General features: G+C 46.3%; 2 protein-coding genes across 4 annotated transcripts in view; one reads left to right on the top strand and one right to left on the bottom strand.

The window, feature by feature from the left end:
- RELCH (RAB11 binding and LisH domain, coiled-coil and HEAT repeat containing) overlaps positions 1 to 20,511 on the bottom strand; it is an 82,388-nt gene extending 61,877 nt beyond the window's left edge. For all 3 annotated transcript variants that reach the window (XM_038770534.1, XM_038770536.1, XM_038770537.1), the window contains exons 1-2: positions 20,073 to 20,511; positions 4,445 to 4,534 (exon numbers count right to left, since the gene is read on the bottom strand). In XM_038770534.1, the coding sequence (XP_038626462.1) occupies positions 4,445 to 4,534; positions 20,073 to 20,511 (529 nt within the window). The remainder of the gene's footprint in view (positions 1 to 4,444; positions 4,535 to 20,072) is intronic.
- Positions 20,512 to 20,613: 102 nt separating this feature from the next.
- The window catches only part of PIGN (phosphatidylinositol glycan anchor biosynthesis class N), a 94,893-nt gene continuing 90,177 nt past the window's right edge, over positions 20,614 to 25,329 (top strand). Inside the window, exon 1 of the mRNA XM_038770330.1 lies at positions 20,614 to 20,700. The gene's annotated coding sequence lies outside the window, so the exon portion shown is untranslated. The remainder of the gene's footprint in view (positions 20,701 to 25,329) is intronic.

The raw sequence follows: 25,329 nt of genomic DNA, 5'->3' as shown, positions 1-25,329 counted from the left end.
TACCCAATAGGGGAAAAAGCACAGTTATAAATGAAAGCCAAAAGGGCAAACCATAACAAATAAACAGTCATACCTGAAGGCCTATGTTGGTGTTAATGAGGTACCCTGACTGGGGAGGGAATAACTCATCAGGGACTACCTCTTGGAGGAGGTGGCTTTTTAGGCTTTACCCTGGTTCTGGGGGAGGGAAGGGGCATGGTTTGGCAGATTTGAAGGGGGAGGGCATTCCATGTAATGGAGGCATTATTTCTGGGTTAAGACTTTCTGATTAAAGGAGGAGCTGGGGTCAAGGACTGAGGGGGAAGTTCATTTTCTGGAGTTGCAGCCCAGGAATGAGAGCCAACCAAGCTAGGAGGTAGAAAGAGGGGTGTTCCACTGCAGGCGTGAACAAGCCATTTCTCTCACTGTGGGGCTGCAGAAGTATTCAGATCCTGCCCTGAACTGTCAGTCTGTGAGAGCATAGAACTTGGCCCTTATATTTAAAAAGCTCTGTGTATAAAGTTATAGATAGGGCAGGTGGGTTTCATAGAGAAGTTTTCCTACCTGGGGCGGGGGGAGTGATTTGGATCTGATTAAGCTTTCCCCTTTTCTCTTCCAGTCCAGTAAACATCTAGTTCTGAGTGCTTGGGAAATAGCTGCAGGAAACCCGAGATTGTTTCCTCTCTGTGTCCTCATCACCCTGCCAGATCAGCTTCCATCCCGTGTCAATGGAGTGCCCACTGTTGGGTAGGGACTGTCTCTATATGTTGCCAACTTGTACTTCCCAAGCGCTTAGTACAGTGCTCTGCACACAATAAGCGCTCAATAAATACGATTGATTGATTATAGTCCTGTGGCTAGGAATCATGGCCCAAGGCTCCTTACACAGCATGGAACCTAGTGAAACTGCGCTGTCCACGGAGTGGAGTCTTAAGGGGAGTGGGAGCATTGGGGAGGGCACGGCTCAGCTCTGGCTGCTTCATCACGAATTTGGTTCGTAGATGCTTTGATTTTAGTGAAATACATCCAGCAGCTGTTCACGCATTCCATTTTAGGAATAGAAAGTAGGTTTTGTACATGAATAAATTTTATTCACAAAGTAACTGCATTAGGGTAAAACACAGTTTATAATCTCTCACTCTCCATTTCTTCTGGAAACCAGGGCATCAAAGAGCCATTCAAAACTGAGTTGGCCAAGAAATTAAGTTAATAGCCAAGAAATAAAAGATTTCCTATCTGATCAGCTCAGGTTATTACTATTATAAAAGAAAAAACACACAGACCAATTCAAGTTCAGGTGCTCACTGGGTTTGGGAAATCCTTCATGATTAGTGTTTTACTTGTGGCTTATGGTCTGAACTATTCAGAAAGCCAATCTTCATTTCAAATGCTTCTTTCGACGTGACCATTTTTTTAGTGACCTAATGATTAAGCAAAATGAGGCAACTGTAATGGGAAATTACAATGAATGGTTCTAGTTTCCAGTTGCCTTTATTAAAATGAGCTAGCCACTTGTGGGTGCTGCCTCTGAGTCCTAACTAGCTCTCTTCCTCCCTTCAAAGCCCTACTGAGAGCTCACCTCCTCCAAGACACCTTCCCAGACTGAGTCCCCTTTTTCCTCTCCTCCTCCCCACCCCCCCTGCCCTACCTCCTTCCCCTCCCCACAGCACCTGCATATATGTTTGTACAAATTTATTACTCTATTTTACTTGTACATATTTACTATTCTATCTATTTTGTTAATGGTGTACATCTAGCTTTAATTCTATTTGTTCTGACGACTTAACACCTGTCCACATGTTTTGTTGTCTGTCTCCCCCTTCTAGACTGTGATCCTGTTGTTGGGTAGGGACCACCTCTGTATGTTGCCAACTTGTACTTCCCAAGCACTTAGTACAGTGCTCTGCACACAGTAAGCACTCAATAAATACAACTGAATGAATGAAATGGTCATCATCTGGGCTCCCAAGTGACTGACACCAAGTAAGTGACTGACACCCGGGGTGCAGGAAGCTGGTGTTCTGCCCAAAGTTTCCTTGTAAGGTCAGCATGGAAACCATGCATGCCAAGAGCACTTCCTATGGAAAATGCTGGATTCTGCAGGTAAATTCTTGCTGCCCTAGCTGCATATGCTAAATCCTGTTTACCACTGACCCTACACAGCTGTGCAAAGCTTCTAGTTTCAATGGAACTTTTCCCCACACCCATCCCCCCCACACACAAACAGGTAAACTAAGTCAAATGGCTGAGGATGCTACCACTGTCACCAAGGCCATTGGCATTGACTGACCTAAAATACTGGGGGAGTCCGTGTGGGAAGTCAGCCGGAAACAGGGAGCACATCACTGCCGGCTAACTGAATTCACATGCCATCTCCTAAAGGACGCATTCCATGATTTCAACCCTGCCAATAGAAATGGCCATGGAAGAAGGGATAGGGCCACCAGCTCTTTGGCTTACTCTCTTCTGTGACTGAAGGGCTGCTTCTGTCCTCGATTTCAGTCTTTTAATATGTGTGCGTGTGTGTGTGTGTGTGTGTGTCAAGGCGATGGGGACAGGAGTGTGGGTGGGCTGGGGCGGGGGGGCATTGCTGGCAGCTGGAAATAACTGAGAAACCAGGGCTGAGGCAAAGTTCACCCCTGGAGCCTGCTTTGGTGGCTCCTCATTTTTAGAGAGCCCTGGATACAAGTACCTACATTTATTTCCTAGTTCAAGATAACCTAGGGAGAGTGTCCGCTTCCTACCCAAAAAACAAAATCTAGAGTTTTAGCAAGGGAAAATGAGCTTGTGAATTTAGAGAAAAATACCAGTCATAAGAGTGAGAGTATCAGTATCAGCATCCTAGCTGTCTGGCACTGATGACACGTGTTCTATTTTAGGAAAGTATCGGAAGTCCTGTCAAGGGGCACTGCCTCGGTCCGTGATCGAAAATACGGGTGATGCGCCACACACATTCCGCTAGTTCAAATACCAGTGCACCATTCAAAAAAGTTACGGATTGATGATGTATGATTCTGAAAATATCAAAAACCATTTATTTGAAGGTGTCCTAAAGAATATCTTGCTCCGAAGGGAAAACAAACAATAGCAAAAAAAGAGAGGTCAATGAGGTAAAGTAATGGATTGAGGCCCAACAGCTAAAAAGTGGTTTATCTAAAAGTAGTGTTTGGGGGAAGACCGTAGTGACCCAAAAAGTCAATGCCCGAAAGCGGAGCCCTGGAGAGATTTTTTCCAGACAGCGCTCTGCTTTGGAAAAAGCCTTCACTAACTGGAGGAAAAAAAGAGCAACCTCACAGCTTGGACCTTTGAGTGGTGTGGAAACATAACCGATTCTAGGGATGTCCACTTAGTACTCTCCAGTGCACTTGATCAATAACAGCAGATAATGTAAGTGCTGAAGGACAATTCCCTCGGCTTACCTGCTGGGCAGGTCGGCTACATACCTGTGTCATCCATGAACTCTTCTGTCCAAGACAGGTTCAAGGAAGCCAAGTCAAATGGACTTTGTTCTTTGTTTCCTCTTCAGATTTAATGAAGTATATATAGGATTCAGTACCAGATGACAGGACAAGTACACTTGATATAATGTGATTAATTTTTTGGTCATCTTCAGACATTTATTTAGAAGCCCCTCCCAGCACCACTACTGGATGTTTGGGCCACAAACTGGTGACAACTGTGTGAACAACAAGGAGCTGATGTTCTAACAGAGTTGTTTTGAGAGCAAATTTGCAAATATCCGTTCTACCATTTACTTCCATGCATGTGACTGAAGGACAGCTAGCAGAAGAGGGTTGGATACTATTGCCTCGGTGAGGTCTTTTTCTCCTCTTTCTCCATTTGAAATTAACAGGAGTGTCTAGATCAGAACAGTCTGTATTAACCACTTAAAAAGCATTGAACCAAGAAATCGGTGGGGGGCAATCTTTTTTTATTATGCACACTAGAACACAAGTGCTATTGCCAACTCGATCATCTGTGGATCGACCCTCCACATTTCCTATTCCTACCCAACCTAAATGCCACACATAGTGGAGAGTAGGTCAGATGCCAATAACTACAGCATTAATCTTAGAGCAATTCTTGTTACCCTTCCTTCTTCTGTCACTTCACAGTAACACTGAAACTATCCAGAATGTGAAACAGAATAATTCAGTGGCCCCGATACACCATCAGGGGAAAAATTTCATTGTAAGCATAGTTAAAGAAAAACTGTCACATGTAAATGGTGTGTACCCGATACACCATCAGGGGAAAAATTTCATTCTAAGCATAGTTAGAGAAAAACTGTCAAATGTAAATGGTGTGTACATGTATATACTATCTAGAGATAGCTATATCTTTAGATCTTATTGATACCTCTAGGTAGTATATATGCCCACATCTATGCTGGAAACAATTTTCTGAAGCCGTGTGGTGACTGCTAGTGCTCAGAAAGTCAGCTTGTCTCCACAGTCCTACTCACCAGCCACTCTCTCATCGGTCTCCCTGTTTCCATCATCTGAGTATCTTGCAAAGTCTAAGGAATCCAGAGTACTGATGCTTCCAGTTCTATCTACAATAAACATGAAGATGAAACAGGAGTCAAATTCATTGTTTGAACCTGCATTACAAGGTGAGAAAAACAGAGTGTTTAGCAAATGAAAATGAAAGCTATTTATAGTCAACTTCACCAGAAAGGCAATAGGAGAGCACTCATTGACTGTTTTCTCCCACAGGGCCAGCTAACAGAGTTGCAAGCAGTCCGTGAACAGCAGCTCTTCCGAGATCTGTAAACCAACTGCAGTTTCAACTTTCCAACATCAGTCAGACTTTCTTTCATCAGCTTCCTTTAGGACCCTGGCTCCGTTACATCCCCTAGGAGAACGGGGCTTTGATGAAGGGAAGATGGATGAGGTGACCCTCCCTGGGCATTCTGCCTTGTGATCACACTCATATCCCTGCCCTGTCAGGCTCTGCCCACTACTTTCTCCTCCCGCTCCAATCGTTCCCCGATTTCAATCAATCAGTGGTACTTGAGTGCTATGTGCAGAACAGTATTCTAATCATTTGAAAGAATACAAACCGATAGATTTATTGGCTCCCTTGGGCCTCCCCAATCCTCAAACCTCCAAGTCCACCCCCATCCCTGTTTCCCTTCACCTACCTTACTCAACATCACTATTATTTTGGGGAAGCAGTGTGGCCTAGTGGACAGAGCACGGGAGACCTTCTGGGAGTCAGAAGGTCATTGGTTCTAATCCAGGCTCCACCACTTTGTCTGCTGTGTGACCTTGGGCACTTAACTTCTCTGTGCCTCAGTTACCTCATCTGTAAAATGGGGATTAAAAATGTGAGCCCTATGTGGGAGAGGGACTGTGTCCAACCGGATTATCTTTTATCTACACCACTGCTTAGAATAGTGCCTGGCACTCAGTAAGCGCTTAACATATACCATAACTATTATTACTCTAAACATAGTTACACACAAGAGAGCTGGCCCCTTCCCTGGCTGTGGCCATTCCAGAAGAAGGGAGAGGGGAGGATGGAAGGGGGAATGGTCAGGGGGAGGACCAGTGATGGACTGCTGCCACCTTCATTCCCTTCCCCTCTTGCAGTCCCAGGGTCCACTAACAGTCCTGGCGGTGGGGGGGGGCAAGGAACAGTGGGGAAGACGCTGGCCTGGTCACGCACTGTCACCAACGTACGAAAAAAAATGTCCCACAGCAAGGCTGGGTCATGGGGAAATCATTTTGGGGCAGCACAGGAGAAGTTTCAAAGAGAAAAAAACTCATCCACACCTGCCCAAGAGCTGACTTTTGTTACAACAGACAAAAAAAAAAAGAGTTTGAAATGCATTTATGCTTCTTAGATCATTTGTAGATATATATTTGACAGCTCCCACTTGGCTGCTAAAAAAACTGGTACTAAAGGTAAACTTCCCGGAGATTTCTGGTGTCAAGTAAAAACCAAAAACAAAACTAGGGGTGTTTAAAGTGATACCTAGGAAAAGGTCCCACATCTAGGTATTAGTTTCTCAATCTTGGGGGGGGTTCATCATCAGTCAGTGGTATCTACTGATTGCCTACTGTATACACAGCACTGTAGTAAGCAGTTGGAAGAGTACTGCAGAAGTACGGAATTTCAACGGGCCTGCAATCTAGTGGGAGAGACAGGCAGACACATGCTACTTACGATAGTGGGGGTAGGATGGAACACCACTGGAAGTGGTAGCAGTATAGAGCATAGGAAAATTAACAGATAAATCAGTAGGCAATCATTCAATCAATGGAATTTATTGAGCACTATGTGCAAAGCACTGTACAAAGTGCTTTGGAGAGTACAACAGAATTAGCAGACACGTTCCCTGCCACAAACGAGCTTACAGTCTAGAGGAGGAGAAAGACATAAATATTAATAATTTATATAATATAATTTAAAGATGCATTCGTAAGTGCTGTGGGGTGAATAACAAATGTTCAGAGGTCACAGACTCAAGTGCACAGGCGACACAGAAGAGACAGCAAGACAGGGAAAAGAAAGCTTAATCGGGGAACGTCTCTTGGAAGAGATGTGACCTTAATAATAATAATAAAAACAATGGTATTTGCTAAGCGCTTATTACGTGCCAAGCACTGTTCTAAGCACTGGGATGGATACAAGGTAATCAGGTTGTCCCACATGGGGCTCACAGTCTTGATTCCCATTTTACAGATGAGGTATCTGAGGCACAGAGAAGTAAAGTGACTTGCCCAAAGTCACACAGCTGACAAGTGGCAGAGCCAGGATTAGAACCCACGACACCTGACTCCCAAGCCTGTACTCTTTCCACTAAGCCATGCTGCTTCTCTTATAACAATAATGTTTTGAAGTTGGCAAGGTAGGGAGAGCAAAATATTCCTAAATGCTAAGGATGGTAATCCAAAAATAAGTGCCAAGGGACGCTGCTGGTTAATTCTACCTGGGGTTGTGGAAATTAATTTGGTAAAGCTGGAGGAGTGACTTTTGGAGGGCTTTGAAGGAGCACAGCTATAAGGAATAGTCCTGGAATCTCACCAGGATACATCAGACCTAGAAACTTCCACATTCTTGGACTGGTTATGCATGCATGAGTTTGCACACGGTTGTGGAGGCAGATAAAAATTTGGTGGCAACAGCCATCTTACTCCTGGTAAAAACTTCTCTCACCATTCTGTCTCCCAGGAGACAAAACTGGAGTGAGTCAGTCCTCTAGGCTGAACACAAGAATGGCATTCAGAAGTCTCTCGGCAGATTGTGGTGAAGGTGAGACTGAGTCCTAGAGCAGCTGAGAATTGTGATACCACAGTGCAAGATATGTTAAACTGAAGATCCAGAAACCTGTGTCAATATGAAAAATGCTGTTCTTCACAGCACCTCAGCGAGCACTGAGCACTTGGCTAAACATGGTGGTGGGCTATTGCCTGGATGAGTAAGAACCCAGAGTTTCTTCTGATCTTCAGTCAAATGGTGAGAAGCAGCATGGCCTCGAGAAGCACAGGGCTGGCAGTCAGAAGGACCTGGGTTCTAGTCCCGGGCCTGCCACTTGTCTGCTGTGTGACCTTGGACAAATCGTTTCACTTCTCTGGGCCTCAGTTACCTCATCTGGAAAATGGGGATTACGACTGCAAGCCCCCCTGTGGGACACGGACCGTGTCCAACCTGATTACCTTGTATCTACCCCAGCGCTTAGATGAGGGCCCGGAAGACAGTGAGCCTTTAACTAACACAATTAAAAAAAAGAAATAATGGCTCTTATTTACACTTGTCAGACTTGAAGGTGGGAAACCTTTTTCAACCTCAAGTGTCCTGGTTTGCTTTCCTGCTTCACGGTACAGAGGCTTTCGTGACTCGAAATTTCCACATAAAGAAGAGCTCTCACTCAAGATGTGATCATAAGAATTCGTGCTATCGAAAAGTCCTGAGTAGAAACGCATACACTTCTGCCCTGCTAAGGCAGCCAGATGTCTGACACTGAAGGGCTGCAAGTGCTCAGCTTTTAGAAGCCCAATGTTAAACTTTTCCCCTACATTATCCAGTAGGGTAACACAACTGCAGTTGCGAGGGCTAGCTTTTCCAAACCTTAAATTCACCGGAAAGCCAATTTTCAAAAGAGGATGATGAATGGGAAGAAGAATTTTAAGATGAGTATGACAAAGTCACCGGCAAGAAATGGCCAAATTTACAAGGGCAATGCCATTCCATTTGGCCACGATTTATAATCGGAGTTAAGAAAAACGGCTAAGAAATGTTTTTATTAGGTCCTGAGAACTGTATTTCCTACTGAAAGGCAAACACCCTCCAACCACAGGCAGGGTTTTTTAATAGCATCAGTCACAGAGCTACAGGGTATATGTTAACACAGTCTTGGGCCCCAGCCCCTAAGCAGTTCTTCAGGACATACAGCTGGACTAGATGTTATTACTATTTATTAGTGGAACTGGCACTTTACTTGTGTAACCAAAGGGCACGCAATCAGTGTGGCCTAGTGGATAGAAGACAGGCCTGGGGGCCAGAAGGACCCGGGTTCTAATCCTAGCACCGGTCATTTGTTTGCTGTGTAACTTTGGGCAAGTCACAACTTCTCTGGGTCTCAGTTACTTCAAGGGGAAAATAAGAATTAATACTGTGAGCCCCGTGTAGGGCATGGACTGTGTCCAACCTGATTAGCTTGTACCTAACCCAGCTCTTTGTACAGTGCCTGGCATATAGCAAGTGCTTAAATACCATAAAAAAAGGTACCGACAACAACAAATTTACTCTTGAAAAGGATGTCTACCAAAAAAAGATAGGAACCCATATTCCTGCCAAGAAAGAAGGGGGCGGACAGAGATGAAAATACGTGTTATTTTTGACCACAGTAGGATCTTGGGATCACATATATTGTGGTCTTGTTTCTAAAATAGAAAGCGGTCTTCAAGTTGCCCGGCTGCCTTCCATTCGTGAGTTTTATTTAGTCTTTCAAAACTCCCAGAGAAGCTTACACTCAGCCCGAGGTCCTGGGGTGAGTCCAGGAGACATACCACTCCATCAATGCACACTCCGCAGTACCACAGTTCCTCCCCCACTCTGAGTGTCTGTGTGGAGATGAGGGAGACGCAAGTGGACGCACACCCCACATTGGCTCACACGGCATTAGATGGGCTGTACTTGGTCCAGTAGCCTGGTTCCAACAGTGGGACCGACGGTTGCTAGGAGGAACGTTAAAAGACTTGGCCTCCTGGTCATCCATCCTCATGGTCTTGAAACTACCACCTTGGTCTGGATATTGTGGGATTTGGTGAACAACAATTCCATATTCATTTTTCCATCAATTTCATGGTTTTGAAATGATGCCAATTTCATGCCAATGATGCCATATGTTGCCAATTTGTACTATATGTTGCCAATTTGTACTTCCCAAGCGCTTAGTATAGTGCTCTGAACATAGTAAGCTCTCAATAAATATAATTGATTGATTGATTGATTTTGAGAACATCTCATTGAAGATTCCTGACCCTCAAAGTTTTAAAGAATGATTTTTTGGAGTCGTGAGATGCAACAATCCTCTGGCCCCTGAATAGCCACTGTCTCCTTGAGGCACCCCACCCCACCCCACCCTCAGCCCCACAGCATGCATGCATCCATCCATCTATCCCCTAATACCCTGCCATTTCCCCTAGCTGTAATTTCTTTTCAAGTCTGCCTTCCGCTCTGGACTGTAGGTCCCTTGTGGGTGTAGACTGTGTATACCAATTCTATTGTATTGTAGATAACTTCCCCACCCACAAGGAGTTTTTGGTCTAAGGGTGAATCAGCCTTAATCCTTCAAGATGGATACAGCCAGAACGCTAGGCCTGACATCTTACAAAACCTGCAGCCATATTTACGGTTTCCATAAAAAACAAGAGCTCAAGTCTCAAGTCCCAGTGAAAGATCTGACTACGCCTTCAACAAACATTAATTTCCTTTGGCACTATGGAAAGGTGTGAAAATAAAGTCCTTTCAAGGATAAAACAATCACATTCCTAAGGTTCCTTAAGCAGTTCTTTGAAAATGTTCAGGGGCAAACTCCTGGAAGTGTTGCAACTGCAAGAGAGATTAAAGTAACTAACTTGCAAGGTCCCATTTTTATTGTTGGGGGTGGGGGAGAGGGGGGAGAATATGACTGGAGGAACTCTCAGAAGCCCAAACAGGACGGCAAGAGTTTCCAGGCACTCAGAAACATTGAAAATGGTCTCGGGTTGGGTACCCCCCAGGCCACAAGACGTCTGGGGGTCTGAGGGGACTAAGCACAAAGCATAATGGACCATTTTTGACTGGCATGTGTGCCAGTGAGCTTCTCACCAGGGTAGATCTTGGTCCTCCTGTTCCTTTTTTTTCCCCCACCTCTATCAACCCCCTCCTTTTCCTCTCCATTTTCCCATCTTTACTACCTGTTCCTCTTTCTGAGGGCTATTCTCTCTGCCCCACCTTGTCCTCTCTGTGCCTCTCTTCATTTCCCCTTTCTCACGCTTCTTTTGCTCCTCCACTTTATATACACCTACCTTTTTTTCCAGTACTTTTCACTGGGCACCATTTCTACATCACACACAGTTTGCCATAAATCGATTCAAGTCAAAGGCGTGGTGGTCCCTGCCCTCACATAGCTTACAATGTTCTGGGAAGCTCTGGTCCCTCACCATTATCCCCTCTCCTATTCTTTTAATTCTTCGCAGTTTACCCTTCCCCACCCCTCTCCCCTCTCCCAGTCATTGCCCCCTGGGTCCAGAATTCCTATCCGTTCTCTCTTTCAAATTCTGTCACTCTCACTGATCTTTTCCCCAAAGTGGACAACTGGACTCCTGGGTTTAAAGGTCCAAATCTTGGCCCTGAATGGGTAGGTAGGTCAGTGGGTGAGACAGTGGCCAGTCTCTAGCCTGGAAACGTTGCCTACGAGGGATGAGAAGGTTCAAGCCGGTCTGACGGTTTATAGACATTTAGAAAGTGACACCTAACAAGGCACTCACCTCCAATAGCGTACTTAGTTTAACACCAAGGAAAAGGAGAATGAGAACGGGATGACGATATTTACCATTCCCGCTCTGGAATGTGTACCCTTTGTAACTTTTTTAACCTGGATTTGTACCCTTTATTCATCCCTTCCCCTGTCCCACAGCACTTACACCTACATTTATAATTTATTCGTATTAATATCCGTCACCCCCTCTAGACAGTAAGCTCGTTGTGGGCAGGGAACATGTCTACCAATTCTTTTATAATGTATTCTCCCAAGTGCTTAGTACGGTACTCTACATGCAGCAAGCACTCAATAAACATGAACGATGTATTAATTGATGAAAAACACTCATTTCAGCACTGTTATAGCTGAATAAAGGAGTGTCCAACTGAATGCAGGTCCGACAGAGAGACAGACAGACAGACAGCTGCCGAGGTGACAGCACTTGGGGTGTTGGGAAAAAGCCCCACCTAGAACAAAGCCAACAAATCTAGATATTTCAACATCCACTCTCAGGTAAGCGTAAACCCCAGTAAAAGTTTTGAAATCTTAAGCTCGCTGAGTGACGGCAAGCAGATTATGGCAGGGCTTCACCTACTGTCTGGGCAAAAATCGGGTCTACCTCTGGAAGCTACATCAGCTCTTTCAGGTCACGAGGGTGTTGTTAAAAAAAGGCACTGCCCCAGTAGAACCCCAGGGGCCTGAAAGGGTTAATGTGGCTTTCAGAGGGGGAGGGGTCTGTCTGCCCAATACTGAGGACAGGGCAGTAGTTGAGGCTCTCAATCATCCTCCCTGGCTTCAGGCCTTTTGGAAGGAAAGCTAAGAACACGTGCCATCTTGGTCACGGGCCTATCACTAATGCCCAAAGACTAGTCTTTGATCAACATAATTGTAAAGGGAAAACACATTTAAAAAATGATTCCTACAGTTCCGAAGATTAGCCCACCAGTCAATGGTATTTATTGGGCGCCGACTGTTTATTGAGGCTCTTCTGCCCTCACCCCAGCAAGGACGGTGCAGAACAAACCGATTTTATCTCAACTGGACAAAGAATACCTGAATGTCCCCTTAAATTAAGTCTCAAAACCACAGAGGCTTGCATGAAGAAAAAGCTGTGAGCAGTAGTAATCGGTAGAGCCCTGCATATATGGAAGTCCAATTCCACCCTGCATCGCAGACCACCTAGCTGTTGCCCCTCCAACACAAGCACCCTGTCTGACCACTTCTGACTGTGACGGACTGATTATGGTACCTGCGCGATGGGTTGGGGAGAGTTCAGGCCTCTGGTTGTAAGCACAGTACGATAAAGTGCTGAAAAGTCTTTCATATTTTATCTTTACAAGTGTTTTGCCCTTTGGCACTATAAACTCAAAGCTGGAGGGAGATCTACCGATAGAACTCTAAGTGGGGTTGGGATTGGGGCAAATGTCGAGGATCCAAGGGTCACAGATTGAAGTGCAAAGACAAAGGCCTCTTGGAGGACATGTGACCTGAGTGAGAATAATTAATAATAGTAATTATGGTGTTTGTTAAGCACTTACTATGTGCCAGGCACCGTTCTAAGCGCTGGGGCAGAAACAAGATAAAGAGAGTGGTGGTCTGGCATTTTTGTAAGAGAAGGGAGTTACAGGAAAGGGGTCAGTGGCAAGATCGACGAGTTCGAGAAACTGTAAACCGGCGTTAGAGGAGCGGAATGTGTGGGCTGGGCTGTCACAGGAGATTAGTGGGGCGAGGTAGGATGGGGTGGGCTGACAGAGCTTTCAAGACAATGTAAGGAGTTTCTGTTGGCTATGGAGGTGGATGGGCAGCCACTGGAGGCTCTTGAGGAGTGGGGAGACACGAACTGAACGCTTCTGCTGATAAATGATTCCCGCAGCCGAGTGAAGTACGGATTGTGAGTGGGGAGAGACAGGAGGCCGGGAGGTCAGTGAGGAGGCAGATGCAGTAGTCAAGGTGGGACAGGTTAAACGCTCCTCAGATCGTCACGGGAGCAGTTTGGATGGAGAGGAAGGGGCGGATTTTAGCAATTAATTTCTACTTTCCCCTGGTAATAGCATCCCAACGGTCACTTCAGCACTTGAATAAACTCACAACCTCCTACAGCACTTTTCTACAGACCCAAGTACATGTCCCTTTTTTCTCTTTCCTCTCCCAGACTGTAAGCTCCTGGTTGGCGGGGAACATGCTTACCAACTTTGTTGTACTGAATGCTCCCAAACACTTAGTACAGTGCTCTGCACAAAGTAAGCGCTCAATGCCTACCGTTCAATGATTTTCTTCCTCCAATGCGTAAATTGTTTTATTGTCTGCCTCCCCTAATAGACTGTAAATTTCTTGGGGGCAGGGGACACCTAGATTGTACTCTTCCAAATGTTCAGTTCAGTAGCCTGCACGTGGTGGCACTCAAATATCATCATCATCAAAGGCACTTATTAGATCTTTACTGTGGGGATTGATTGATTGGAGGGCGAGTCGGGGGAAAGAAGGCTTAATCGGGGAAGGCTCCTGGAAGAGATATGACCTTAAATACAACTGACTGTTTCTCATCACTCCAGCTCAAGGGTCAGCCTCCATAACCGTGTTTCCAGTCAATCCATCGTATTTATCGAACGCTTACTGGACGCAGAGCACTGTACTAAGCGCCTGGGAGAGTACAATCAATCAATCGTATTTATTGAGTGCTTACTGTGTGCAGAGCACTGTACTAAGCGCTTGGGAAGTACAAGTTGGCAACATTGTTACAATGTAACAATATATAGGGAAGCAACATAGCCTTATGGATAGGGGACGAGCCTGGGAGTTAGAACGACTTGGGTTCCAATCCTGGCTCTGCCACCTGTCCGCTATGTGACCTTGGACGAGTCACTTCCCTTCTCTGTGCCTCACTTATCTCATCTGTAAAAAGGGGATTAAAGCTGTGAGCCCAATGTGGGCCAGGGATTGTGTCCAAGCTGATGATGCTATATGTACCCCAGAGCTTAGAACAGTGCTTGACAAACAGGAAGCGCTCACTAAACACCACCGTTATTACTATCATTCTACAACAGACACACTCCCTGCCCACCAGGAGCTTAAAGTCTAGAGGGACCGTCCCTCGTCTTCCCACGTTTCCATTCGCTTCGTTGTGCGTCTGTTGCTTCTTACGTGGGACAACCTGATCACCCTGTATCCTCCCCAGCGCTTAGAACAGTGCTTTGCACATAGTAAGCGCTTAACAAATGCCAATTATTATTATTACTATTATTTCACCCCCCAGCCTGTAAGGCGGTGGTGGGGAGGGGGCCCCGCCTGCCTCAGGCTTCCTAAGGGTCCCTCCCTCCGATTCCCTTCCAGCGCTTTTTACCCTCCCCCGACTGGCCAAACCCGTTTTGGGACTCACGGAAGTTGAGTTGTCCGAAAACCTCCCAAGTGAAGAGTCCTCGCTCCAACAGAGGCAAATCTCGAATAATAACTAATAATAATTATGGCATTTGTCAAGCGCTTACTATGTGCCAAGCACTGCTCTAAGGGCTGGCGTAGCTACAAGGTAATCAGGCCGTCCCAAGTGGGGCTCGCCGTCTTGATCCCCATTTTACAGATGGGGTCACTGAGGCATACAGAAGTGAAGTGGCTTGCCCAAGGCCACACGGCAGGCAAGTGGAGGAGTCGGGATTAGAACCCACATCCTCTGAATCCCAAGACCATGCTCTTTCCACTAAGCCACGCGGCGTTTCCCGAATGCAGCAAAATCCCTTGTAGGGCCTGGCCCGGATCAGGGTCGCCCCGACAATCCTAGCCAGGTGGTGACCGCCTTCCCAGCACAGCATAGTGGACAAAGGCAAGGCCTGGGCTTCAGAGGGTCATGGGTTCTAATCCCGGCTCCACCACTTGTCTGCTGTATGATCCTGGGCAAGTCACTTCACTTTTCTGGGCCTTGGTTCCCTCATCTGTCAGTTGGGGGTGAAGCCTGCGAGTCCCATGCTGGGCAACCTGACAGCAGCAGCGGCTCAGTGGCAAGAGCCCGAGCTTGGGAGTCAGAGGTCATGGGTTCTAATCCCGGCTCCCCCACTTGTCACCTGTGTGACTTTGGGTGAGTCACCACTTCTCTGTGCCTCAGTGATCTCATCTGTAAAATGGGGGTGAAGACTGTGAGCCCCACGTGGGACAACCTGATCACCTTGCAACCCCCCCCCCCCCCGCCCCCACAATGCTTAGAACAGTGCTTGGCACATAGTAAGCGCTTAACAAATACCACCGTAAATAAATAATAGCCAGCACTTAACCCAGTGCCCAGCATCTTAATTGGTACTGAGAAGCAGCGAGGCTTAGTGGTAAGAGCCCAGGCTTGGGAGTCAGAGGTCGTGGGTTCTAATCCTGGCTCCACCCCTTGCCTGCTGTGTGGCCTTGGGCAAGCCACTTAATTTCTCTGTGCCTCAGTTACCTCATCTGTAAAATGGGAATTAAGAAGGGACAACCTAATGACCTTGTATCTACCCCAGCACTCAGAACAGCAAGAACAGATGCTACTGATGCCTGTCTACTCGTTTTGTTTTGTTGTCTGCCTACCCCTTCTAGACTGTGAGCCCGTTGTTGGGTAGGGACCCTCTCTATCTGGTGGCGAATTGCACTTTCCAAGTGCTTAGTCCAGTGCTCTGCACATAGTAAGTGCTCAATAAATATGGCAATGAATGAACAGTGATCATCATCATCATCATTATCAATCATATTTATTGAGCGCTTACTGTGTGCAGAGGACTGTACTAAGCGCTTGGGAAGTACAAGTTGGCAACATATAGAGACAGTCCCTACCCAACAGTGGGCTCACAGTCTAAAAGGGGGAGACAGAGAACAAAACCAAACATACTAACAAAATAAAATAAATAGAATAGATATGTACAAGTAAAATAAATAGAGTAATAAATATGTACAAACATATATACATACATACAGGTGCTGTGGGGCAGTGATGATGATGATGGTATTTGTTAGGTGCTTACTATGTGTCAAGCACTGTTCTAAGCGCTGGGGTAGACATAGGGTAATCAGGTTGTCCCCTGTGGAGCTCACAGTCTTCATCCCCATTTTACAGATGAGGGAACTGAAGCCCAGAGAAGTTAAGGGAAGCAGCGTGGCTCAGTGGAAAGAGCCCGGGCTTGGGAGTCGGAGGTCATAGGCTCAAATCCCGGCTCCACCAATTGTCAGCTGTGTGACCTTGGGCAAGTCACTTCACTTCTCTGTGCCTCAGTTACCTCATCTGTAAAATGGGGATGAAGACTGTGAGCCCCACATGCCTGATCACTTTGTAACCTCCCCCAGCGCTTAGAACAGAGCTTGGCACATAGTAAGCACTTAACCAGTGCCATCATTATTAAGTGACTTGCCCAAGGTCACCCAGCAGACAAGTGGCAGAGGAGGGATTATATGTGCTCAGCACATAGTAAGCGCTTAACCAATACCATGATGACGATGACTACCGTCTGTTGTCGAATTGTTCTTTCCAAGCGCTTAGTTAGTCCAGTGTTCTGCACACAGTAAGCTCTCAATCAATCCAATTGAGTGCTTAATCAATGACATTATCATTATTATTATATAGAGATGGTCCCTACCCAACAGTGGGCTCAGTCTAGAAGGGGGAGACGGAGAACAAAACAAAATGTATTAACAAAATAAAATAAAATAGAATATGTACAAGTAAAAATAGAATAATACATGCAAACATATATACAGGTGCTCTGCACATAGTAAGCTCTTAATAAATGACATTATTATTTCTATATAGAGACGATCCAACAGTGGGCTCACAGTCTAGAAGGGGGAGATGGAGAATCAATCAATCAATCGTATTTACTGAGCAGTTACTGTGTGCAGAGCACTGTAGTAAGCACTTGGGAAGTACAAGTTGGCAACATCTAGAGACAGTCCCTACCTAACAGTGGGCTCACAGTCTAGAAGGGGGAGATGGAGAACAAAACAAAACATATTAACAAAAAAAAATAAATAGAATATGTACAAGTAAAAATAGAATAATACATGCAAACATATATACAGGTGCTCTGCACAAAGCGCTTAATAAATGACATTATTACTATTATTATTATTACATAGAGACGGTCCAACAGTGGGCTCACAGTCTAGAAGGGGGAGAATCAATCAATCAATCATATTTATTGAGCGCTTACTGTGTGCAAAGCACTGTACTATCAATCAATCGTGTTTATTGAGCGCTTACTGTGTGCAGAGCACCTGTATATATGTTTGCATGTATTATTCTATTTACTTATTTATTTTACTTGTACATATTCTATTTATTTTATTTTGTTAATACGTTTTGTTTTGTTCTTCTTCTAAGCGCTTGGGAAGTCCAAGTTGGCAACATCCAGCGACGGTCCCTACCCAACAGTGGGCTCACAGTCTAGAAGGGGGAGACGGAGAAGAAAACAAAACGTATTAACAAAATAAAATAAACAGAATATGTACAAGTAAAAATAGAATAATACATGCAAACATATATACAGGGGTTCTGCACACAGCGCTTAATAAATGACATTCCTACTATTATTATTATTATTATATAGAGACGGTCCAACAGTGGGCTCACAGTCTAGAAGGGGGAGACGGAGAATCAATCAATCAATTGCATTTGAGCGCTTACTGTGTGCAGAGCACTGCACTAAGCGCTTGGGAAGTCCAAGTTGGCAACATATAGACGGTCCCAACAGTGGGCTCACAGTCTAGAAGGGGGAGGTGGAGAACAAAACAAAACGTATTAACAAAATAAGAAAAATAAGTAAATAGAATGATACATGCAAACATATATACAGGTGCTCTGCACATAGTAAGCGCTTGATGACATTATTATTATTATATAGAGACGGTCTAACAGTGGGTTCACAGTCTAGAAGGGGGAGACGGAGAATCAATCAATCGTATTTACTGAGCGCTTACTGTGTGCAGAGCACTGTACTATCAATCAATCAATCGTATTTATTGAGTGTTTACTGTGTGCAGAGCACCTGTATATATGTTTGCATGTATTATTCTATTTACTTATACATATTCTATTTATTTTATTTTGTTAATACGTTTTGTTTTGTTGTTCTTCTAAGCGCTTGGGAAGTCCAAGGTGGCAACACCCAGAGGCGGTCCCTACCCAACATCATCATCATCAATCAATCATATTTATTGAGCGCTTACTATGTGCAGAGCACTGTACTAAGCGCTTGGGAAGTACAAATTGCCAACAGCGGGCTCACAGCCTAGAAGGGGGAGACGGAGAACAAAACAAAACGTATTAACAAAATAAAAATGTACAAATAAAGTAATTCATTCATTCAATCGTATTTATTGAGCGCTTACTGTGCGCAGAGCACTGTACTAAGCGCTTGGGAAGTACAAGCTGGCAACATATAGAGACGGTCCCTACCCAACAGCGGGCTCACAGTCTAGAAGGGGGAGATGGAGAACAAAACGAAACGTATTAACAAAATAAAAATGTACAAATAAATAAAGTAATCAATTCATTCAATCGTATTTATTGAGCGCTTACTGTGTGCAGAGCACTGGACTAAGCGCTTGGGAAGTACAAGCTGGCAACATCTAGAGACGGTCCCTACCCAACAGCGGGCTCACAGTCTAGAAGGGGGAGACATCATCATCACCAATTGTATTTATCGAGCGCTTACTGTGTGCAGAGCACTGTCCCTACCCAACAGTGGGCTCACAGTCTAAAAGGGGGAGACAGAGAACAAAACCAAACACACTAACAAAATAAAATAAATAGAATAGATTCTAGATAGAATAGAGACAGACAACAAAACACATTAATGAAACAAAACAAATAGAATATGTACAAATAAAATAGAGTAATAAATACATACAAACAAATATACATATATATAGGTGCTGTGGGGAGGGGAAGGAGCTAAGGCAGGGGGGATGGGGAGGGGATCCTCCCCAGTGCTTAGAGCAGTGCTTTTTGCACATAGCACTTAAGTAATCAATACGTACAAACATATCTACAGGTAGTGAATCATCATCAATCAATCAATCAATCAATCGTATTTATTGAGCGCTTACTATGTGCAGAGCACTGTACTAAGCGCTTGGGAAGTACAAATTGGCATCACATACAGTCCCTACCCAACAGTGGGCTCACAGTCTAAAAGGGGGAGACATCATCACCAATCACCACCAGAGATCATCATCACCAATCGTATTTATTGAGCGCTTACTGTGTGCAGAGCACTGTACTAAGCGCTTGGGAAGTACAAGTTGGCAACATATAGAGACAGTCCCTACCCAAAAAGATAATAATAATGATAATAATAATAATGATGGCATTTGTTAAGCGCTTACTATGTGCATAGCACTGTTCTAAGCGCCGATTAGATGATTGCTGGAGGTGGGATCCTCCCCAGCGCTTAGAACAGTGTTTTTTGCACATAGCGCTTAAGTAATCAATACGTACAAACATATCTACAGGTAGTGAACCATCATCATCATCACCAATCGTATTTATTGAGCGCTTACTGTGTGCAGAGCACTGGACTAAGCGCTTGGGAAGTACAAGTTGGCAACACATAGAGACAGCCCCTACCCAACAGTGGGCTCACAGTCTAAAAGATGACTGCTGGAGGTGGGATCCTCCCCAGCGCTTAGAACAGTGTTTTTTGCACAGAGCGCTTAATCAATCAATCAATCAATCGCATTTATTGAGCGCTTACTATGTGCAGAGCACCGTACTAAGCGCTTGGGAAGTACAAACTGGCATCACATAGAGACAGTCCCTACCCAACAGTGGGCTCACAGTCTAAAAGGGGGAGACAGAGAACAGAACCAAACATACCAACAAAATAAAATAAGTAGGATAGAAATGTACAAGTAAAATAAATAAATAAATAGAGTAATAAATATGTACAACCATAATCAATACGGACGAATAGAGACAGTCCCTACCCAACAGTGGGCTCACAGTCTAAAAGGGGGAGACAGAGAACAGAACCAAACATACCAACAAAATAAAATAAGTACGATAGAAATGTACAAGTAAAATAAATAGAGTAATAAATATGTACAACCATAATCAATACGGACGAATATACCTACGGGTAGGGAATGATTGGTGTCGGCGGTTACTTACTGAGGTGTCCGGCGGTGGTGGTGGTGGTGACGGCGGCGATGGCGGCGGGGTCCCGGCCGAGAGGGTGCGGGGGCCCGGGGGCCGGGAGGGGCGGGGGCCCCTGAGGGCCGGTCCCGCTCCCGATCCCGATCCCGATCCCGGTCTGCCGCTCGAAGTTTCCCGGGTTGGAGAAATAGTCCCGGAGGCGGGGCAGCTCGCGGCCGCTCTCCAGCAGCTCCGTGTGCAGCTCCAGCGCCGTCAGCACGTACTGGTCCCGCAGCAGCTGCGCCGCGATGGCGTCCACCGCCACCCGGACCGGGGCCGGGGAGCCCCTCGCCCGCCGCCCCACAGCCGCCGCCCCCGCCCCCGCCGCCTCCTCGTCGTCGTCGTCGTCGTCCGAGTCGCTGAGGAAAGGGTTCACGCCGCCGCCGACGCCGCCGCCGGCCCCCGCCGCCGCCATCTTGCCGGGCGAGGCGGCCGCTCCCCGCCTCAGCCGGGCCCCCGCTCTCGCGAGACTTCGCCGCCCCGGAGATGGCGCGGGGGCTGTGGGCGCGCGGGGGATTGTGGGGTGGCGCCTGTTCCCGCCGAGGGCGCGGAGCCGCCCCTGAGGGAGGACCGCGGCGCGCGGTGGCGGCCGGTGAGGGGCCCGGTGAGTCCCGGCCCTTTCTCCCCCGGGCCCTTCTTCCTTCCCCTCCGGCCCCGCCTGGGGCTTCCCTGTGGCGGCGGCGGGTCGGTGCGGAGCCGGTGCGGAGCGGCCGAGCCCTGGGCGTCGGCGCAGGCGCAGTCGCAACGCTGGCCCGACGGCCTCGTCTCTCTCCGTGTCTCTCTGTCTCTCTCCATCGTCTCTGACCATGTCTCTCAGTCTTTCTGTCTCTCGCTCATCTCTCTGTCTCTCTCCCTCGTCTCTGTCCATTTCACTTAGTCTCTCTGTGTCTCTCAGTCGTCTCTGTCCATTTCTCTTAGTCTCTCTGTGTCTCTCAGTCGTCTCTGTCCATTTCACTCAGTCTCTCTGTCTCCCTCAGTCCTCTCTGCCCACTTCACTTAATCTCTCTGTGTCTCTCAGTCGTCTCTCTCCATTTCTCTTAGTCTCTCTGTGTCTCTCAGTCGTCTCTGTCCATTTCACTCAGTCTCTCTGTCTCCCTCAGTCCTCACTGTCCACTTCACTTAGTCTCTCTGTGTCTCTCAGTCGTCTCTCTCCATTTCTCTTAGTCTGTGTCTCTCAGTCGTCTTTCCCCATTTCTCTTAGTCTCTCTGTGTCTCTCAGTCGTCTCTCTCCATTTCTCTTAGTCTCTGTCTCTCAGTCGTCTGTCCATTTCTCTTAGTCTGTGTCTCTCAGTCGTCTCTGTCCATTTCACTTAGTCTCTCTGTCTCCCTCAGTCCTCTCTGTCCACTTCACTTAATCTCTCTGTGTCTCTCAGTCGTCTCTCTCCATTTCTCTTAGTCTCTCTGTGTCTCTCAGTCGTCTCTGTCCATTTCACTTTGTCTGTCTCCCTCAGTCCTCACTGTCCACTTCTCTTAGTCTCTCTGTGTCTCTCTGTCGTCTTTCTCCATTTCTCTTAGTCTGTGTCTCTCAGTCGTCTTTCCCCATTTCTCTTAGTCTCTGTCTCTCAGTCGTCTCTGTCCATTTCTCTTAGTCTCTCTGTGTCTCTCAGTCGTCTCTCCATTTCTCTTAGTCTCTGTCTCTCAGTCGTCTGTCCATTTCTCTTAGTCTGTGTCTCTCAGTCGTCTCTGTCCATTTCACTTAGTCTCTCTGTCTCCCTCAGTCCTCTCTGTCTACTTCACTTAATCTCTCTGTGTCTCTCAGTCGTCTCTCTCCATTTCTCTTAGTCTCTCTGTGTCTCTCAGTCGTCTCTGTCCATTTCACTTTGTCTGTCTCCCTCAGTCCTCACTGTCCACTTCTCTTAGTCTCTCTGTGTCTCTCTGTCGTCTTTCTCCATTTCTCTTAGTCTGTGTCTCTCAGTCGTCTCTGTCCATTTCTCTTAGTCTCTGTCTCTCAGTCGTCTCTGTCCATTTCTCTTAGTCTCTCTGTGTCTCTCAGTCGTCTCTCCATTTCTCTTAGTCTCTGTCTCTCAGTCGTCTGTCCATTTCTCTTAGTCTGTGTCTCTCAGTCGTCTCTGTCCATTTCACTTAGTCTCTCTGTCTCCCTCAGTCCTCTCTGTCCACTTCACTTAATCTCTCTGTGTCTCTCAGTCGTCTCTCTCCATTTCTCTTAGTCTCTCTGTGTCTCTCAGTCGTCTCTGTCCATTTCACTTTGTCTGTCTCCCTCAGTCCTCACTGTCCACTTCACTTAGTCTCTCTGTGTCTCTCAGTCGTCTCTGTCCATTTCTCTTAGTCTGTGTCTCTCAGTCGTCTTTCCCCATTTCTCTTAGTCTCTCTCAGTCCTCTCTGTCCACTTCACTTAATCTCTCTGTGTCTCTCAGTCGTCTCTGTCCATTTCTCATAGTCTCTCTGTGTCTCTCAGTCGTCTGTCCATTTCTCTTAGTCTGTGTCTCTCAGTCGTCTCTCTCCATTTCTCTTAGTCTCTCTGTCTCCCTCAGTCCTCTCTCTCCATTTCTCTTAGTCTCTCTGTGTCTCTCAGTCGTCTCTCTCCATATCTCTTAGTCTCTCTGTGTCTCTCAGTCGTCTCTGTCCATTTCACTTAGTCTCTCTGTCTCCCTCAGTCCTCACTGTCCACTTCACTTAGTCTCTCTGTGTCTCTCAGTCGTCTCTCTCCATTTCTCTTAGTCTCTGTCTCTCAGTCGTCTCTGTCCATTTCTCTTAGTCTCTCTCAGTCATCTCTGTCCATTTCTCTTAGTCTCTCTGTGTCTCTCAGTCGTCTCTCCATTTCTCTTAGTCTCTGTCTCTCAGTCGTCTCTGTCCATTTCACTCAGTCTCTCTGTCTCCCTCAGTCCTCACTGTCCACTTCACTTAGTCTCTCTGTGTCTCTCAGTCATCTCTCTCCATTTCTCTTTATCTCTCTGTGTCTCTCAGTCGTCTCTGTCCATTTCACTCAGTCTCTCTGTCTCCCTCAGTCCTCACTGTCCACTTCTCTTAGTCTCTCTGTGTCTCTTAGTCGTCTCTGTCCATTTCTCTTAGTCTGTCTGTGTCTCTCAGTCGTCTCTGTCCATTTCACTCAGTCTCTCTGTCTCCCTCAGTCCTCACTGTCCACTTCACTTAGTCTCTCTGTGTCTCTCAGTCGTCTCTCTCCATTTCTCTTAGTCTGTGTCTCTCAGTCGTCTTTCCCCATTTCTCTTAGTCTTTCTCAGTCCTCTCTGTCCACTTCACTTAGTCTCTCTGTGTCTCTCAGTCCTCTCTGTCCACTTCACTTAGTCTCTCTGTGTCTCTCAGTCGTCTCTGTCCATTTCTCTTAGTCTCTCTGTGTCTCTCAGTCGTCTCTGTCCATTTCTCTTAGTCTCTCTGTGTCTCTCAGTCGTCTCTCTCCATTTCTCTTAGTCTCTCAGTCGTCTCTCTCCATTTCTCTTAGTCTCTCTCAGTCATCTCTCTCCATTTCTCTTAGTCTCTCTGTGTCTCTCAGTCGTCTCTCCATTTCTCTTAGTCTGTGTCTCTCAGTCGTCTCTCTCCATTTCTCTTAGTCCCTCTCAGTCGTCTCTGTCCATTTCTCTTAGTCTCTCTGTGTCTCTCAGTCATCTCTCCATTTCTCTTAGTCTGTGTCTCTCAGTCGTCTCTCTCCATTTCTCTTAGTCCCTCTCAGTCGTCTCTGTCCATTTCACTTAGTCTCTCTGTCTCCCTTAGTCCTCTTTGTCCACTTCATTTAGTCTCTCTGTGTCTCTCAGTCGTCTCTCCATTTCTCTTAGTCTGTGTCTCTCAGTCGTCTTCATTTCTCTTAGTCTGTGTCAGTCGTCTCTGTCCATTTCTCTTAGTCTCTCTGTCTCCCTCAGTCGTCTCTCTCCATTCTCCTAGTCTCTCTGTCTCTCTCAGTCGTCTCTCTATTTCTCGTAGTCCCTTTGCCTCTCTTTGTCATCTCTCTCCATTTCTCTTAGTCTCTCTGTCTCCGTCGTCTCTGTCCATTTCTCTTAGTCTCTCTGTCTCAGTCGTCTCCCTCCATTTCTCTTATTCTCTCAGTCTCTCATCTCTCTGTCTCTGTCATCTCTCTCCATTTCTCTTAGTCTCTCTGTGTCTCGGTCGTCTCTCTGTCTCTGTCATCTCTCTCCATTTCTCTTAGTCTCTCTGTGTCTCAGTCATCTCTGTCCATTTCTCTTAGCCTCTCTGTCTCTCTCCCTCGTCTCCATTTCTCTTAGTCTCTCTGTGTCTCTCTCAGTCATTTCTGTCCGTACTCTTAGTCTCTCTGCCTCTCTCAGTCATCTCTCTCCATTTCTCTTAGCCTCTCTGTGTCTCTCAGTCGTCTCTCTCCATTTCTCATAGTCTTTCTGCCTCAGTCGTCTCTCTCCATTTCTCGTAGTCTTTCTGCCTCAGTCGTCTCTCTCCATTTCTCGTAGTCTTTCTGCCTCAGTCATCTCTCTCCATTTCTCGTAGTCTTTCTGCCTCTCTCAGTCGTCTCTCTCCATTTCTCTTAGTCTCTATCTCTCTCAGTCGTCTCTCTCCATTTCTCTGTCTCTCTGTCTCTCAGTCATCTCTCTCTATTTCTCTTAGTCTCTCAGTGTCTCTGTCATCTCTCTCCATTTCTCTTAGTCTCTCTGTCATCCCTCTCCATTTCCCTTAGTCTCTCTGCCTCTCTGTCATCTCTCCATTTCTCGTAGTCTTTCTGCCTCTCAGTCATCTCTGTCCATTTCTCGTAGTCTTTCTGCCTCTCAGTCGTCTCTCTCCATTTCTCGTAGTCTTTCTGTCTCTCTCAGTTGTCTCTCTCCATTTCTCGTAGTCTCTCTGCCTCTCTGTCATCTCTCTCCATTTCTCGTAGTCTGCCGTCTCTCTCCATTTCTCTGACTCTGTCTCTCTGTCATCTCTCTCCATTTCTCTTAGTCTCTCTGTGTCTCTCAGTCATCTCTGTCCATTTCTCTTAGTCTCCCTGTGTCTCTGTCGTCTCTCTCCATTTCTCGTAGTCTTTCTGCCTCTCAGTCGTCTCTCTCCATTTCTCATAGTCTTTCTGCCTCTCAGTCGTCTCTGTCCATTTCTCTTAGTCGTTCTGCCTCTCTCAGTCGTCTCTCTCCATTTCTCGTAGTCTCTCTGCCTCTCTGTCATCTCTCTCCATTTCTTGTAGTCTGCCGTCTCTCTCCATTTCTCTGACTCTGTCTCTCTGTCATCTCTCTCCATTTCTCTTAGTCTCTCTGTGTCTCTCAGTCGTCTGTCCATTTGTCTTAGTCTCTGTCTCTCAGTCATCTCT

Source organism: Tachyglossus aculeatus, chromosome X3, assembly GCF_015852505.1.
Source record: "Tachyglossus aculeatus isolate mTacAcu1 chromosome X3, mTacAcu1.pri, whole genome shotgun sequence".
Taxonomy (NCBI): domain Eukaryota; kingdom Metazoa; phylum Chordata; class Mammalia; order Monotremata; family Tachyglossidae; genus Tachyglossus; species Tachyglossus aculeatus.
The sequence above is the reverse complement of the archived record's forward strand: the minus strand, read 5'-3'. Positions and strand labels throughout refer to the sequence as shown.